The sequence below is a fragment of the Venturia canescens genome, chromosome 7 (assembly GCF_019457755.1).
Source record: "Venturia canescens isolate UGA chromosome 7, ASM1945775v1, whole genome shotgun sequence".
NCBI classification, from domain to species: Eukaryota; Metazoa; Arthropoda; class Insecta; order Hymenoptera; family Ichneumonidae; genus Venturia; species Venturia canescens.
In genome coordinates, this window is record NC_057427.1 from 19012854 (window position 1) to 19031662 (window position 18809).

The following is an 18809-nucleotide window of genomic DNA, read 5'->3' on the forward strand; positions in this document are numbered from 1 at the left end:
TATCATCAGCACGATAACGAGACTGATATTGGAATAATGGGTAACGGAGGTGTATCGAGCAGTGGAGCGATGGCAACTCCCCACGGAACGATATCGCTGCGACTTCGAAGTAGAGTACGAGTGGATATGACGATCGACCGTGCCGTCAGGATCATTAATTTCAAAGTATGAAACTCATTACGAAAACACAATTCAGGAATATTCAATACATTTATCTGTCTCCAAGAATAATATAGTGTTATCGTTGAGTGGATCGGGTGCTGCATCTGCGCTTTTACATCCCAATGGAAGAATTTATCAGTACGGTTCGCGAGTTGAGATTCTTGCTCATGACGCACACGGAAACAACAAGTATAATTAGTCGTTTGTTCCCCATTGAATTTAATACGACAATTCTATCTCTTTCCCTTTGCATTTTTACTATACGTAGATACGCAAAAATGTGGTATAAAGGAGTTAGTTTCACATCCGAACAATGCGCCCTCGTTTACCTGGTTGACGCTGCTGGCACAAGGACGACAACTGATTCTTTCTCAGACATGAGTCAGGTAAATTTTTTTTCATGATGAGAAGTGTGCTTTAGCAAACATCGATGATTATAAACTTCCTATATTCATTGCGTATTTCGTGGAGGACTTTTCTCTCAACGTATTTTATGCCGAATCGAGACACGGGCCTTCGTGTCTTCAAGAAGCATCCTCAGCGCTCGGAGCCGCACAGTATTGGCTTACGGATGAAGGTGTAGAAAACTGGATAATAAACAACGTTCGAATTTCACAAACCCCCGATGGTCTTGTCAGGTACTTGCCAAGTGGCCTAAAAGATAACTCAAGATTAATAGGACAATATAATCCGCTGTTTATGTTCTAAGCAATTTGTTTTGACTACTGTGATTTCGACACCGAAAAAATTACAGGATTGCAAGAAACAGCAATAAATATCAGCTGAGAACCTCACCGAGTAACGGTACCGCTTCTTTAACGACACCTTTTCTTCACTGCACTGCTTCACTTGGTCAAACCTCGCATCTTTTCGTCCGCCGCGGGGAACGAAGAATGCACTATGATGGTACCAGTTTCATTGTAAGGAACGCCGGTCACAGTGCTGGTTTTGATGATAATAATCAGCTTAAAGTCTATTGAAACGTTATAAGAGAAGCGCCAAGAACGATAAGTACGCATATGTAAATGGCAATAGGAATGACTAAGAAATCTTGCAATTTCAACACAGCATTGAAAAATATCATAATCATTTGTCTTCTCTTATCCGCTTTAACTTTTTTATTTATTATTACGCAAAAAATATAAAGAAATATTTATCGTTGACACGTGATAAGTTAATAAAATTCGTTGCCATTTCACAGTCATGTCTATTTAAGGCTGGGCTTACAAAGTTGACAACATCAGCGTTGATTTAATTTCATATTATATCATGATATTGTTAATCCGAAATAGGTGAATCATGAAAAATATGATCTGGCATATCATTTCGTATTGCTCTATTTATGAATTCTTCGTTTTCCGATACCGACGAGTCCGTGTCAAATCCGTGGCCAAGGTAATTTCTTATAGGATTGCTATTGAATGTGCGGCTTTTTTTTCTGTCATTTCGGAAGAATGATGTTAATGCATAGCTGATTAAAAAGTTTACAGAAACTAATGTACTCACAACTGAGCCTTCTCGACTTCCGGTTGAGTATTCTGAATTGATGAATCATCTGGAGTCGAAAGTCCACGAGTTTTCGCGAACTTTATAAATTTCCTTGAGTTTTCAAGCTGTTCAACAGCATCCAAGAGGTGCTTACCAAATGATGAGTCGTATAGTTTCAGACATTCGGGAGGACGAATCGTTCTCCGATGATCTTTTGTCGATCGATCCTCTGTCTCACACGCTTTGATCAAACGATAATACTCACCAAAAACATTGACTCGATTTAAAAGATCACCTGGACCAGCGAGTTCTCTGATGTCGCTCAAGATCGAATATGTGTTACGCAGTTTTGAGCCCTTTAGACGATAACTTTTTTCTAGAGCAAACTACCAAAATTGCTGTATTACGTGGCTTGATGAGATTCGGGCAACATTAATTTGCATACCTCTTGCTCGAGTGAAGAGTGAACAAATGCATTCTCCAGCATAAGTTTGGATAGAATAAAACTGGCATCATGATGTTCTGCCTGGACTATTTCTCCTCTGATTTCAACAATATCCTGCCAATCTTCTATTTTGACTCTAATTTTGGGTCCCTTAAGTGGCATTTTGAAATAGAGAGCATAAAGTAAATAAAGTCCACCGATTCTTTCTTTGAAGGATAGTGGAGGTAAAAAAAATTCTTTAGCTTCTATGAGGGTGTCTTCGCAAAATTCAATCTGCTCCATTAAAGATTTACGTCCACTGTAATAAGCAATTTTATACATTAAAGCAATATAAAATAGTTCACTGAATTGTGTTAAACTTACCCAAATATCAGAGAAAGCTTCATATCCCTCCATATGTCTGCAAATCCTTGGAATCTTACCGTTCCAAGTTTTCCAAAGCGATCTATCAATTTTGCACAGTCCTCTCTGAACCCAATAAGACAATGAGACGATGATCTATTCTCTGCCATTTTAATCTAAAATTCTCTTTGAACGCTGTATTAATATATTCTTCTCTGTAAACTCTGGAATGCTCTTGTAAATACTTTCCATCTGCACAAACTTTACGAAAAAGAATCAATCCACTTTTTAATGATCCGCAAACACCGAAGACAGAAAAAAGTACTTCTGTACTGCTTACTCTCATAGCGGCACCCGCACCCGATGCAAACGTAAACATATGAGGCGGCCATGTTGCATACCATCTAGCGAGCGTTTTTATAAATTCTGTTCAATTAGTTCAATATTTTTGAAAATATAGTTAATTCAAATTGTCGTTAATCAAACTAATCATCGTTTGTAGTTAATCAAATTATCACTGAACTCGAACGATAATACATCGATTTAATATTTGCAGGTTAATTATTGTACGAAAAATATTAAATCTTCGGCAATATCTTGCGCTGCTTTCAAGTTTTTATAATATCACTAACTTATTACGATTCCCTTTCGATTGAGACTTATCAGAATACACTTATTATAACATCGCATACCAATTGTGCATGGTCACTGGACAATTATCTACATCGATTTATATATAGCACTATATAGCTTGCCTGATATCTAATCGTTTTCATGAAAAAGATCAAAAGTGTTTAGTCTATATATATATATATATGCTCTCAAATGTTGATATTTCAATTATGAAATACGAATGACTACCTAACATTTTAGATGGGTGCTAATAATCACTGAACGACCACCCGAAACATATAATTTATAAATAAAATTTGGAAAAGCTCAAATTGTTTGGTCAAGTTTACGGAAGTCAGTGGTTATGTAGTAGTGGTACTGTAAACTCAATGTAAGATGGCCGCGCGCTGAGCAGCTGCTGTCGTTACAATCCAGAATTCAGGTTATACGCGATACGCGTTTTGATCGAGCGACGACGCGGCCGATCTATTTTATTTACGTGAGCGGCATTTCGTTAAGAAGTAACGAAGAGGGCAATATAAAATTTATAGACCCAATAGAGAAATAGTAACAATAACAAATATAGGCAATAAAAACGAAAATTACACGAGAATTGTTTAAAGTTGAAAAAAGATGAGAATGTGAAAAGGTACCAATCGTCGCGGGTATTACTTCTATCCGCGAATAAAGGTGTAAGCGGAGAGAGAGTTTAAGACTTTTAAGAAGTACAAATTAGGCAAGAAAATATCGCGATAGTTAACCTGTTAGGCTCACCCGGAACGCGATCGTGTATCACCGCCATCGAGAATAATTTTGGGCTAAACAAATAATGGCAGAGAATTTTGGAAGCCAGGATGTTGAGCTCCTTCAGCAAGTTAAAATTCTGCTTTGGGGAAATAACGTAAAGGAAGATGTCTTTAAAAGATGGGCACAGGGTGAGAAGAATATCAAACTAGATCTCTGTCTTATTTTGTGTCACAAGGTGATAGAGTCTAACAATTGAAAGATCTTAGGCTTTTATTTCAGTTCTGAGGAACCAACTGCTCTTGTTCAGACAGAGGGTGGACCCTGTGCTGTAATCGCTCCTGTACAAGCTTTTATATTGAAGCAACTTTTGTTGGAGAGTCAACCAGATGCTTGGATATCTGTCGATACCAGTAAACAGAATGGTCTATTAGCAAAAGCAGCCACAGAAATAATATCCCAGTCTGCTAATCCAAATAAGCCTATATACCGTATTGTATATGTGGATGAACCAACAGCACCTACCCCAATGAATTCTCACCTTTATCCGGATTTCGTGGAAAATGGCCAAGTCTATCAACATTCCAATGCTCCAAATCTAGATTCCCCTGTGTGTGAACCGTCTATTGAAGACAAGTTGAGACAAGAAAGAGTTCAACCGATCCTTCTTTCAGAATTATTTCATTCACGATTGAGGTTTTGTTTGATTTTGATCAATTGCTAAATTATTCAAGCAGTCAAATTCATATGCATGGTAATTATTATCTATTTTTTAGAATACTCGAGGTTGACAATGCAGAGCAAGTTGAAAAGTATTTTATAGACAGAATCGACATGCTTAAAGAACCGTTCGGTATTCTCCTACTTTTATACACAGTTGTGTGTACTAAGGGAGTATCAGGAATGCGCTCAGAAATATCTGATCCAACAGAACCTATAATAGACTCAACTTATGGTTATGGAAGCCAAAGTTTGATAAACCTTATGCTCACAGGACGAGCAGTTGGTCATGTTTGGGATTATGATCAAGATATCGGAGGACTCAGTAAGTAATCGTTATTTATTCCATGTTTGTAATGTACCTTATCTGTCTCACTAACATATTTTCTTGTTCAGAACTCCGAGGGATTGACAAACAAAATGCTGTCGGATTTTTAGCACTACTTGAACATCTACGCTACTGCGAAGTTGGAGCTTTCCTAAAATCACCTTCTCATCCTGTGTGGGTACTTGGCTCAGAAACTCATTTGACTGTACTATTTTCAACAGACCGGAGATTGGTCAGTCCAGAAACACCTGCAGAACGGGCGCGCAGAGTATTTAAAAAATTTGATCCAGAGGGTAACAATTTCATTTCAACAAATTTACTCCAGGATGTTTTAGAAGAACTTGGTCTCTGTGCAGATATGGAATAGTCAGTATTCAAAAATCACTTTTCCCTTCATTGGAGGCTCGTTTTTTTGTCTAGAACTCACAAAGATCAATAGCAACAAATCATTGTTTCTCTTGTAGTGTCAACATAATGAGGAAAAAGTTGGACAGTGAATGCCTTGGCATAATACTTTTGGTGGGATTTATGGATGAATTCTTTCCGGAAGAACCTCGAACTTGTCCTGACACATTCCCATTGTATCATTACAATGGTCTACCTCGTAGTAATCCTGATAATAGATTGAAGTACCACGTTGGACAGGCTGTACTGCTTGAGTGCAATGTCAAGTGTATTTTGGACAGTAATCCAATGCTCACTGTACTGCAGACTAAATGGCCGAGTATTGAAATTCAGTGGAAAACCGAAAAAACACCCAGTTTGAATTAACGACTATTGAACTGATTAATTACTGATGATAATTCAAATATAATTTATTATTACTCCTAGCATTATTATTATTGTAATTGTAATTATTATTATAGACATGATAAATAAAATTGCGCCCATATGAGATAATAAACAGGGAAGGCTATGGAAAAATAGCCTTCGAGCAGTAAACGATTCCAGTTCAATTAGAAGCTGGGTCTGCGATCTAAATTCCAGCTGTTTTTTCCGAAATAATTAATCCTGGCCTTGGTAAATTTATACTTTTTTCTATTGAATTTTTCATAATTTAAAAAATTTTATAGTTCATAGAATAGTTATCACTACATTACAATTCACATGTATATATGGTGAGGCAACAACTATTACTATTAGTAGTTGCACATTCCCCTTCTTCGGGGAAATGGCCAAAAAGGAGAAGAATAACTATTAGTAGTAGAAATATTTTCTAACTTGCTAACTTAGGAAAAAACTTTTCCTACAAAAGTTGTATACTTTATAGAGGGCCATCGAATAGTGGCTACGAGGTTCATTTAGGTGGAGGTGCTTCGAGTATTTCAAGGTCACCTCCATTTTTTCAAATAGATCCACAATTTTTTTTTTCATAATTTTATCGAGGAACTACGAATTTGTTCACACACCAAGTTTCATCATGATCGATCAAATTTAGCATGAGAAATCAATAAAATGAAATTTTTAATGTTTCCAGCCTCAAATCAAATACAAAAACGGTGCCACAACCTACTCTGAAACGATGCTCAAAGCAATGGCCACCACTTTCAATGCACGTTTGCAATCCAATTCGGATTGATTGTATGGTTCTATTTATAAGGTCAGTCTGTATTGGATAACATATTTTATAAATTAGATGTAAACAAAAACGTATGACTTCCCTCAATAACCTTGCTCGATTAAACCTCGATTAGAGCCTTTTCGTTAATACAGACTGACCTTAGGACTGATAGGACATAAAATATATGCCAATCAAATTGCCAGCTTCCATTGAGAGTGGTACCCATCAGTATGAGAATTTTTATATGAGTGAATGGTTGATAAAAATTTGAAGAGTGAATGGTGAGATAAAATTGTGTAAGTATTAAAACTTCGTAAAGTAAAAAAGGCACGCCAAGTATTAAAAGGTCGTGACCGTAGTTTTAAATGATTTTCTATATTTGCATTGTCAATAAAACAATTTGAAAAAATTTTTAACTATGAAAAAATATGAGATCTGTTGTAACATATACAGTGAATGAATTATGTTTCCTGTAGGAATTCAGAATTTTGGGAAAAAAATGAGATCATTTTCTAACGTAGCCAAGTACAGTGAATGAATTACGGTTCTTGTGGAATGCATTCGTGTACACTTTTAGCTCTAATCACTCACTTCTTCAGGTAAATTTTCCAGCAAGCGTCACAGAGCACAAAGGTTTCTAGAATGATTCTGCATTTATTAAAAGATTATTATCTGCTTTTATGCTAGCTCAGGTTATAAACTTGAAACATTTTACACAATATGATACAAGAATCTTTTATAAATAGTAAAGCACAAATGCGCGTACAAGCGCATGCATTTTGTATCTATACGATGTACTGCACAAATTCATTGTCACCATTACACACAAACTTGGCGTGCACGGTTTTCAAATGGAAGCTCGGGAAGAGACAATTGTTCAAATTTACTATGAAAACAATAATTAATTAGTATTGTATGAACGATTGTGAAAAAAACCGATCCCCCAAAAAAATAAAAGAGGCCCTGTTATATAATGATTTGGTAAACAATATAGATGACTGAAATTTATGGATAAAATTGATCAATCAAACGAACGGATAAAGAAATAAAATGAATTAATCCCTTTATATGCCTTAGGGCGGGTTGTTCCAACTTCTAGGTAGCTTATTTGGCGGGTAAAAGCATTGACTTGTAGACCTTTAATTGTCAGATAGGTTTACCTAGAAGTTGGAACAACCCACCCTTAATCTTGTACGGATATAGATACGGCCATTCTTTCATGCGCATACGCATTTTAATTTGTCCACGGGTCACTTTCACTTGTTTTTCCGTACACTCATTTTTTTACCAAATGGGCAGATGATTGGATGAATTACACAGGTACTGAAATGGATGAACAAAGGAGTAAGCTATGTAAAAATTAATTTGAGAAAAGAAAACGCGTTGAATAGGAAGCATTTGGAGTAATGAATTTATCAGTCGAACTAGTCGAGAATGTATATTTTTCTTTATATACACAGCGCGGGATCTCACGTCGAACTACTCAATAAAATAGTTGGATGGAAAAGGAATGGCAAATTAAAAAACAATGAATTTGTGCAATACATCGTAACAGGTACACTATGTTCCATTAATGCCTGGATCTGCCATAATGCAACTTGAACGGTCGGTAACAATTGATAGGTCCAGGCATTAACTGTTTTAACTGTACATTTATTTTTTATGCCACCTGAACAGTAGTCTCAGTGAAACCCCATGTGATGACACTCGTGTAGTTCAAAATACGATGATTTATAAGAAGCTGTTCGATCTATTCTCTCGAAACTTGCTTCAAATGGGCAATTCATTACTGAAGGTTATAAAAAAAACCATTCCAAACGTAATGAATAAAAAAGATGAATCTTCTAAATCTTGGTAATGTATGAAAAACGTTTGATTCAAAGGAACAAAACGTTGTCAAATAAATGCAAATAAGTGACGAGTACATCGGATGACGAATGAAAAAAATTCAAAACATAATGGTATGTAAAAAAAAATTACGAAACCAATTGTAAATAATTTCAACAAAACAATTAAGAAAAGCTTTCACAATAAATTATGAAAAAACATTATATTAAAAAAAATACAAATCCGTAAATATATCGTAAAGGAAAAAAAAATTCAAATAGAACTTGAGAAATTCATTCCTACGGGAAGCATCCGGAACTTGAGAAAGTTCTAGTTAATCAAAAAAGTTACCATCTGAATTATGTGCAGCACTAAAATTTATAACATCAATCGGAGAATGAGTATTTTATTAGTATATTGTTACGTCCCGAGAGGGAGGATTAGATGGGGACGCACAGTCGCCGATTTAGAGAGGCAGGGTGTACTTTTGAGATCGCTGCCGGTGAGTCTTCCTTGGAACTAGTGCGGAGCCCGAGGCCACACGTTATATTTTCAGGTATACGTGACCTTGTGATGATGCTGTGCTCGTGAATTAGAAGAGGTTTCTAATCACGGAGTGGTGTTGAAGGCTTCACGAAATAAGTGTATGCGATGATATTTTGTTCACTACAAAATATATTGATGAATTTATTGATTGACTATTACATTTATTTACACTTTAAAATTGAAATGTTTTTACTATGTACTTTTGAGTTAGCGATTATGACAGAGTTCTCCTAAGTGATTTGGATTAGAGAAGGAGAGTTCTCCGATCTTGAATGATTCGAGGTTCGCTGCTAACTGCCTTAAAACTAGAGTCTTTTTGACTTGGTCGGAGTTAGAGGATGAGATGCATCTTGGGGGTTGGATGCTGTAGAGGGGATTTTTTCTATAAGGTTTTTCAATTTGGATTGGTTAATAGGTCGTAAAGTGTGGTTTGGTGATTGGATTTGAATATGAGGGAGACTTTTCCGGAGATATGATTGGAGGAAAAGTCGCGCGAGATTTTTTCAGAATTAGGGAAAGTGTATTGAGCGGGGTTTCTAAGATCTGCACGTGTTCCACTTGAATATGGAGCGTGCATTTTCGGGACTCGTGAGAAACATAACTTTCGAAACGCAGATGTGGAGTTTTAGTGTGAGTTTGGAAAATGTTAGGCAGGCAATAACTTGGAAATAAGGACTGTTTTTTTATTTCTGGTACTGGTCCTGTAGTTTTAGTGGTGAAAAATTTGGGAAAATGGAAAGTTAAAGAAAAAAAAGGGTATGCGAGAGCGTCCAGAGTCTTACAGGATGTATCGGTTTACGATCCATGTATTGTTCTGGGGTGGTTTAGATTCTTTGGAATATGTTTTATGTCTGAATATACTATCGAATGTAGACTATTTATCGACGAATGACGATGACGATTTGAAAATGGAAAACGAAAAAGTGAGGGGCGTCCAGTTTGATACTGGGACGTAACAATATAATCCACAATTTTTCACAATACGAAATTGTTCTGAGAAGCGTTCAAATCCAAAAAAAATCAGGATCCCCTGGTATTCACAATATTCGACGTTGATTTCGTATCGGTACAAATGATGTTTAAATATGTGCTAAAGTACTTGTCCGGCCTATCACTTTTCATTCAAATTGCTCATTCAAATAAAAATCAAACTAGACGTTAATTGATGCGTTATTTTTATAAAACTAGCATTAACGGTGGTGTACACGCCCACTTGAATTTGGACATCATTCCACATATGCTCGGCGGCTACTATCTCTTCGTAACAATTCGGGATAACAAATCTAGAAGAGTCCTCATTCAAATAAAAATCAGGACTCTTCTAGATTTGATGGATCACATGTATGCACACAGAGGGAATTGAGAAAAGGACTTCCTAGAGATTTTAACTTAATTGCATTCTTTATAGAAAAAATGCAAACAATTTTTTCTGTAATATACAAGAGATATTATTGTGAATTAATGAAAAAGTGTCTTGAAATTCGATTAAAAGTGATTCCCTAGTGAATTACTGTTCCCCCTTTCTTACAGAAAAAAATTTCGAAATATCGAAATGTAAAGATTCTATTCGTTGCAATGGTTTTGTTTATTTGTTATCCCGAATTGTTGCGAAGAGATAGTAGCCACCGAGCATATGTGGAATGATGTCCAAATTCAAGTGGGCGTGTAACGCCACCGTTAATGCTAGTTTTATAAAAATAACGCATCAATTAACGTCTAGTTTGATTTTTATTTGAATGAGCAATTTGAGTGAAAAGTGTGATGGGCCGGACAAATACTTTTAGCACATATTTAAACATGATTTATACCGATACGAAATCGACGTCGAATATTGTGAATACCAGGGGATCCTGATTTTTTTTTTGGATTTGAACGCTTCTCTCAGAACAATTTCATATCGTGAAAAATTATGGATTATTTACTAATAACATACTCATTCTCCGATTGATGTTATAAATTTTAGTGCTCCACATAACTCAGATGGTAACTTTTTTGATTAACTAGAACTTTCTCAAATTCCGGATACTTCCCGTAGGAATGAATTTCTCACGTTCTATTTGAATTTTTTTTCCTTTACAATATATTTACGGATTTGTATTTTTTTTAATATAACGCTTTTTCATAATTTGTGAAAGCTTTACTTAATTATTTTGTTGAAATTATTTACAGTTGATTTCGAAATTTTTTTTTACATACCATCATGTCTTCAATTTTTTTCATTCGTCATCCGATGTACTCGTCACTTTTGCATTTATTTGACACCGTTTTGTTAATTAGAACACCAAACGTTTTTCATACATTACCAAGATTTAGAAGATTCATTTTTTTTATTTATTACGTTTGTAATGTTTTTTTTTTTAACTTTCAGAAATGAATTGCTCATTTGAAGCAAGATTCGAGAGAATAGATCGAACAGCTTCTTATAAATCATCGTGCATTTGTGTTTTGAACTACACGAGTGTCACATGAAGTTTCACTGAGACTACTGTCCAGGTGGCATAAAACATAAATGTACTTGTCTCCAATTTTTCCACAGCATTCGTGCTGTTACTTATGATTTGATTTTACTACTTTTTGTGCACTGTGAACTTGAAAAAATTTTACAGAATATTGAAAAATCAAATTCTTCATGTTAGGGCACAATAATAGATAATATTCTGTTATTGTTGATTCATTTTTTGTTCGTTATAAGGAATGCACACTACATGAGTAACATATGTAGGGTTTATTCACTGAGACTACTGTTCAGATGTAATGATTATCATCCAACAGAATGTATTTGCGAAAAGACATTTATTGAATAAATTTTTAATTAAAATTATTCCCCGTCTCGTTGAAAGAAATATCGAAAAAAAGGAAACAAAAATTTTTTAATTAAATTACGGCTAATTTATTTAAAAATTCAAAAAATCGCAACGAATTATAAATTTCAATGTCGTTAAATAACGACACGATTTCAACGACTAAGGTATTCGAATTTTTTTTTTCAGACAACGCGATATTGATAGATTGGAATAATCAAATCCAACATAAGATGGTCACCCCGTGTGGCAGCCGGATTTTATGGGGTTTTTTCGCGATTTTATAACGGCAGGGAAAAAAAATAGCCTTTTGAAATTTGAAGGGTTTATTCAATGGTATTTCAACTCTATAAGATTTTTAAACTCTGATATCTCTGGTAGATTCGCTGTAAAGCTACTCCACAGGTACATGTTTCTTCATAGTCTCCACGATTCTGGGGGATCAAGAGACTCGGTAGAGTCTCGGGACAAGTACATTGACAGCCCTGTCGTCTGCTGGCCTGAGGCTCTCGCCGAGACTTTGACAGCCCTGTCGTCTGCTGGCCTGAGGCTCTCGCCGAGACTATCTTTTCTCTGAATAAAACGATTCGCGGTGGTGGGGGTAAAACTGGCATGTCATTTTCTGGCATTGCGGAGCTCAAGAGATGTTTTGTTAAGCGAAAATTAGTTTGGAGACTAAATTTCAAAATCTCTTTCGAATGAGCCCGAAACCAACACGATCAGTAGCGTAATTGCTGAGAAAAAACTTTGCACAGGCTCAAGATTATGCAAAAGTTACTAACACATTTAGAAATTTGACATGTCTGTATATAATACCATCAAGGCCTCATGTCCCTCGGTCTAACTTCGCGGCGGTGTCGCGGACTGACGTCACATGCCGAGAGCTCGAAAGTCACCAGCCGAAGTTTCACGTCATGTTGACGTTTGGGGTTATGATGTTATGAAGTGCGTGCGGGATAACTAAAAATAATTTCCGTCATCTAACGAAGTGCATATTACTATTTATTTCGTTAAATTTTGTGATATACTAAAGCAGTATCAAAGCGGCCGCGTAAATGTAGTCTGTGATATGTGTGCGAAAAAGGATATAAAAAATGCGCGATGCATATGTCAACGAAAACTTCAAGATTTCATGATTTTGTTCGACTGGAAATAAGCGTTAACTAAAATAATCTTTCAATTAAAACAGAGTGCGAGAAATATTGTCCAGTGTAAATATATCGTCAGTAGGCTAGGTTATATATATGAAGGCGTCAGATTATATATATGAATAAATACAACAAAAACACACAGAACTGTTAGAATGATGTTGTAAACTTTAATTGAATAAATGTTTTCTAATTTATTTCTCATGTTTCCCATATTTGGCTTCATATTCAGTTTGGCTCTGCCCTCTCCGATCCTTGTTTTCACTCCATCGGTTTGCAGCGGATCGATACATATCATTAATTAATTGCTTAATATGTGTCCTATGATTTTCTACTATTTCTTCATGCTGATTGTGGTAACGTGATTCAAGAGGTTTCCAGCTATGATCATCAATCTCACATTTTGTACATCAGATTCTCAAAACAGTTTCTGGTCTTGATATAAGTGTAGTTATACTTTTTCCACCTGGTCCGTCGAGTAACAAATTTTGAAACTTATTCCAAAAAGTCTTTGGATGCTTTGTTTGCTGATCATATGAAAAGTCGAATCTTTGGAATGCAGTAGGCAAACACAAATTTTGACAACAATACTTATGAAATGACATGTATGTTGAGTATTCCCACTTTGCAAACTACAAATGTGGAATTATTAGTGAAAAGATTCATTACACTAAGTCTACAGTTGCTCCGTTTTGGATGCGATCAAATATAATGCCTGCTAACATCCATGGGAACATACAGAATTTCTGAATACAATGTTCGCTATGTCATTTCAACGTAACATCATGACTTTTGCCAACTTTTTTCTATAATACTATGGATTTGGATTATTGAAATACAGCAAAAATCTGCGAATTATAAAATTGATATACTGTGCCACTCCTTTTACTTTTTAAAACTAACTGTAACATATATATGAAGTAAAAAACTCATCACAGAAGTTTTCAGTTGCTCATTTATCGATAGATTTTAAACTGCTGTCTTCAAAATTTATTGAATCGCAGCAGATACCTGCGAACTCTGAAAATTCTGTGCATAAATATGTGTGTTAAGTATCACCCCCTATCTTTGATTATGAGAATGAGTAATAGAACTTGGTTTAGTAAGTTTTAAAGTATTTCTTTTTAAATACTATTGAAGTTTGTATTACTGCGGTATGAAGCGAATACCTCCAAACTTTCATATTTTTGTGTCGCAGCATGTGTGCCAATCATTTAAATTTTTTACTCCAACCGTAACATGTAATCTCAAAAATTCATCACAAACGTCTTCAGCTTTTCTAAATTCCTAAATTTTCCGTTTTCTATTTTATTCTGAGTTTTTAAACTTTTAAATTCATTCCTGAATTCTCCTGAAATTGTTTTTCTCCAAAACCAATGCAGATACCTTAAACGTCTTTGAATTCCGTTGCTCTGTTGAATTAAGTACCCTCAGTTTTTTTTGCTTCATTGAGTTCTGACATAATAAATGTTTCCGGGTGCCTTTTTTCAGCAACTATCAAACTGTAGATAATTGGATCTCAGCGGCCACTTGCAAACTTTGGAAATATATTTCATCAGAGACATGTTTTGAATGACATGAAAATGTCTAGATTCAGAATGCAAAAGCAACATTTAAAAAGGGCCAATTCTGTTGGATTTGTTGTGTCTTAAATTTGATCTATCTTTCCTCTTTTCCTTTCTTTTTCCTAACGTTATCAGCCGAAAATCATATCTCGGCCCGCAACACGCATTGCTCCATGCTCTTGAGTTCCCAATGGACGAAACATATTAGAAGACAAAGAGAAAAATCACCAAAGTCCAAGAATAAACCTCTATCGAAATATTTTCAGTATAATGTCGACGAAAAATAGGTCTTTTTTCGTGAAAACCAACGTTATACGCCGAAAATTATAAACAATTCATAGATATTTAAACTAAAATCTTATAGTCATCTGAACATAAATAAGGATCTTTTGAGAAAAAAGACGTGATATCAAACCATAAAATTCCCCTAGGGAAAAAAAAGGTTGGGACAAGTACATTGATGGTCCCTTGTTTGCTGATAATTCCACCCATAAAAAAACTTTAAACAAAATTTTTTTTTAATTGTAAAAAAAATTATTTCATAAAAAAAAATACAGAACAATTCGAAAAAAATTTTACAAATCTTGTAAAAACGTTATATTAAAAAAAAACTAATCTGCATCTATTTTTTAAAGTGTCAAAAGAATCAAATAACAAGTAAAAAATAATAAACCGAAAAATCGCGCTTGAAATCATTTTGGAAACCGATGCCTCATTCTTCTTATGAGATTCGAACAGCTAAATCAACTGAAAAAAATTCCATCTAATTTACGTGCGGCATTAAAATTTATTATATTAATTCGAGGCCAAGTATTTTCTAATGAATTGAAAAAAGTTACCATTTGAATTACGTGCAGCACTAAAATTTATGATATCAATCGGTGGACAAGTATTTTATTAGTAACTCCAAATTTTGACATTATTGAATTGTTCTAAGAAGCTTTCAAATCCAAAAGAATCACATGCAAGCTAGTCATTTCTTACTCTATGGTGGCAGAGACTTATAAGAAAATCGATTCTTCTCAGACTTTCAGGATCCTCTGGAATTATTCACAAAATTCGACGTCGATTGGATCGATACAAATTATGTTTAAATATGTGTTAAAAGTACTTGTCCGGCCCATCACTATTCATTCAATAAAGAATCAATCATAAAAAAACGAAATGGCACGGCAGAATCTCGTTAAAAGTTTGTTTTAATGCGATTCATTATTAATTTTATGTTTTTAATAATAGTATAGGTTAGTTCTTATTCCTAATAGAACTCGTTCGCTGGAAGAATAAGTGGGAAGTAAAAATTGCCGTCATCGAATGTAAACTGCAGAGTTATTTTGGAAGCTTGAACATATACATTATGTACAATTTTTTTCATTTATCGATGCACAATAATATCCCTTCTATATTGCGGAATAATTTGTTTCCGTTTTTTATTAAATTAGTGCAATTAACAAGGAAAGTCTTTCCGCTGTCCCCCTCCGATTTTAATGAAACTTGAATATGTTATTCTACATCAAAATCTAAGAGACACGTATTTTTTTTTATCGGCGGAAAAATGTTTCTAGGGGGTGAAATCATCGCTTGAAGTTGAGACCTCCGAGGGGTACTTTTCAGGTTTCACCCATTTCCACTTGAGATAATCGAATGCACCCAAATGGATAATTACCTTAATGATAAACGATGAAAAATGCAACTGGTTTCACATCGGGGGGTTGCATAAGAAAAAAGTTATAGGGGTTGAAATTCACAAAATCGTTATAAGAAAAAAACTATTGCACCTATCTCGATGAATTCAATTGCATTTTGAAGGGGGTAAAAAAATAGTAGATACGGGTTTTTGCGTTTTCCTCGCAAATCAAGTTAAGGGGGTGAACTACCCCTATGTATGTTTACGTTTAATCTCAATCAAACGGCAGTAATTCTTTTTTTTCTTGTTTCCTCTCCTCGTAATACGTTTTTTCTTCAAATTTACAACAACAATATTGCGGATATAACATTCAATGAACGATTTTATCTAAATGCCAACTTATTTATAGGTGAATCTTCAGATGGAAAAGTATTTATATCTGACTTATCGATAATTCTGACCGATTTATATTTGGCAATGAGATAATAACATAGGCATACGATAAGCGCTTACACATATACTCATATTCGTTCCGGTTGATAAGACCAAGTTTTGGGATGACGTATAGAAAAACTACATAGTCGAGTAAAAAAAAATGTACAATATGCTTATATCTTTTATTAATAATATGTCAACAGTCTAACAAAATAATCACCATAGCGATAAATAGAAGCGAACATATAATGGTGTGCTCTATTAACCGTTGTAAGTACTGCAGTAATGATAATCATCGAAAAAGTGTTTAAAACATAGCGACTTTTTGCACCAGGAACAGCGAACAATAGCAACATTTTCGCATCCTGGAACTTCACAATGTGAGTTGCAGGAATCTCCAAATGCAAAATCTACAGGATTCTCAAAATTCGCAGGTTTTTCTTCTATGTAACCACTTTTGTACCAAGAATATTTGAAAAGATCGATATAACGTGGTGACGACAGTTGGTTATGAACGAGTGATTGCAGCTTTATGATATTGTTTCTCAAATGCAAATTAATATCATAATTCATCAAAAGACAATTATCAGAAAAATGTCTAACAAAATTTTTCCATATTCGGAATCCAAAAACATCGAGGGGTTGGATTTTTCCGGTAGTTCCTTTAGGTATAATCATTACTTTCACATCTCTATTTGAAGGTTTTACATCAAGTACAGCTTGGGGACAGTGTCCAGTCCAAGAATCAATCAATAATAATGATTTTGGGCCAACTTTCGGGAAAAATACATGCTCCAACCAAATTTTAAAATGATTTGAAAATAGAAAAACGTATTATTTTTTCAATCGAAAAAATGTTTACACAAAAACAGTGGATGTAATTTATACCTGAAGTAAGCTTCCCAGACTTGGATACTTCTATGTACACATTATCGGGTCTGAAAAGCGTTTTCTCCACTAATGGACCAATCTTGCCAGTTGGTTCTTTTAAAACTAAAAATAGAGGAGATAGCAGCTTGCCGTCAGCTGATATAGTCGGCTGAATAGTGTAACTGTGAGTCGTAGAAGAGACTGATTGCACAAGACATTGTACTTGCTTTTCTCCTTCGATCGCTAAAGTTCTTCCTGAATGCATTTCTAGTTGGAAGCCACTCTGATCTGCGTTAAATATATTTGACAATTCGTACGTTCTAATATTTTGCTTTACGTCATAGACAAATTTTTGACTTTGTTGTTCCAAGACTTTTCCATCTTCAATTGTTTTGGATGTAATGAATTTATTAATTTTTCTCGATACGATACGATGAGCTGCTTTGAATGAGTTTATCCACGTACGAGATGCTTTGAAACGAAAATCAGTATGCCCTACTTCTTTTTGAGCATGCAAGGCCCATTTTTTGAAATCGGAATCGTGCACTATTAAACCAGCATCCACAGCAGCTTTAAAATTTTCCAAAGTGTATCCACAAATTCGTGCTAATTTTTCTTTGTATGTCCCCCCCTTGTTCAAATTGTGGGCCCACCGCCGCAACTGTCGTATAGATTGCACTTTCTTGAACTTTTGTTTAACACTTCCCAAACCTAAATTTCCTGTCTTCCCGCTGCGCCAATACTCAACGGCCCTTAATTTGTACTCGTAAGATAAGTCTTCGTCATCACGAGTGCATGTATCAGGCGGAAGTTCTGGTTCATGCAGGGCGTCTGCCCATTCTTGATCTTCACCAATTTCCATTTCCCGATCCTTAAATGGTTCTTCAAAATGCAAAGAATTTTCTTCTACCATGTCGAAACCACTGTATTCGTTCATTGCAGTCAACAAAATATTTTCAATGTTTTCTTTCAACTGTATTTCATCGTTATTCACTGGCGAATCCGGTAAACGCATAACTTCAAAAGTTGCGAGAAGCATTCTAATAACGTTCAAAGGATTTATCTTCATTTTGATTAATACTTGCAACTTTGTTTTAAATAGTCTCGAATTGTAAGGCACTTCTTTTGTGTAAAATAAAAATAACCGACTGTGGTGAATACATTCCGCGATCGCAGTTTTATCACTGCTTCTGCGTCGTATTTCAAATCTAATTTTGGGAGCGAGTCACAGACCGGACAGAGGTAACTCCGAAATAACACCGTCAAGTAGAGGGGGGAGATATGATAACTATGAAAATACGTCAGTATTTACGAAATTTTTGTGAAAAGTATAAGAAATACATATTTTTAAATTTATCTTGTGGTTTATTCATTATTAACTAATAAAAAAAATTGTTATTCGTAAAAGTTATCCAATCTATAATTTTTCGCGGAAAAAATAAATAAGCGAATTCTTTTAAACTATGGATGTAATTCGTATGAATACCGTAAAAAGTTACAAAAAAAAAAGAATTCATAAAATGGTAGAATTTTCAACGGAAAAATTCGATTTTTTCCAATTTTCCTTGCTCAAGTAGATCAAATCCATTGT

The 18809-nt window shown here is 34.9% G+C and overlaps 2 protein-coding genes across 5 annotated transcripts; one reads left to right on the forward strand and one right to left on the reverse strand.

Moving 5' to 3' along the window:
• Nucleotides 1–191: 191 nt before the first annotated feature.
• Nucleotides 192–3412, reverse strand: Pbp45 (proximal sequence element A Pbp45). Of its 4 annotated transcripts, none has more exons than XR_006261549.1 (5): nt 2459–3412; nt 2096–2393; nt 1669–2036; nt 958–1104; nt 192–816 (listed from the first exon to the last, which is right to left on the reverse strand). XR_006261549.1 is itself a non-coding variant. In XM_043423854.1 (5 exons), the coding sequence occupies exons 1-5, from the start codon at nt 2605–2607 to the stop codon at nt 775–777; spliced, it is 960 nt and encodes a 319-aa protein (XP_043279789.1). In that variant the 5' UTR covers nt 2608–3412; the 3' UTR covers nt 192–774. The 4 variants fall into 4 exon arrangements, 3 of the variants coding, with proteins under 3 accessions (XP_043279789.1, XP_043279788.1, XP_043279787.1); XM_043423854.1 differs by having other exon boundaries at nt 958–1060; XM_043423853.1 differs by lacking the exons at nt 192–816; nt 958–1104 and adding an exon at nt 1266–1600 and having other exon boundaries at nt 2459–2698; nt 2778–3412.
• Nucleotides 3413–3476: 64 nt separating this feature from the next.
• Nucleotides 3477–5827, forward strand: LOC122413475 (ubiquitin carboxyl-terminal hydrolase MINDY-3 homolog). Its single transcript, XM_043423850.1, has 5 exons — nt 3477–3984; nt 4063–4489; nt 4570–4838; nt 4910–5207; nt 5306–5827. Exons 1-5 carry the CDS (start codon nt 3879–3881, stop codon nt 5610–5612), a joined length of 1407 nt encoding a protein of 468 aa, XP_043279785.1. The 5' UTR covers nt 3477–3878; the 3' UTR covers nt 5613–5827.
• Nucleotides 5828–18809: the final 12982 nt, after the last annotated feature.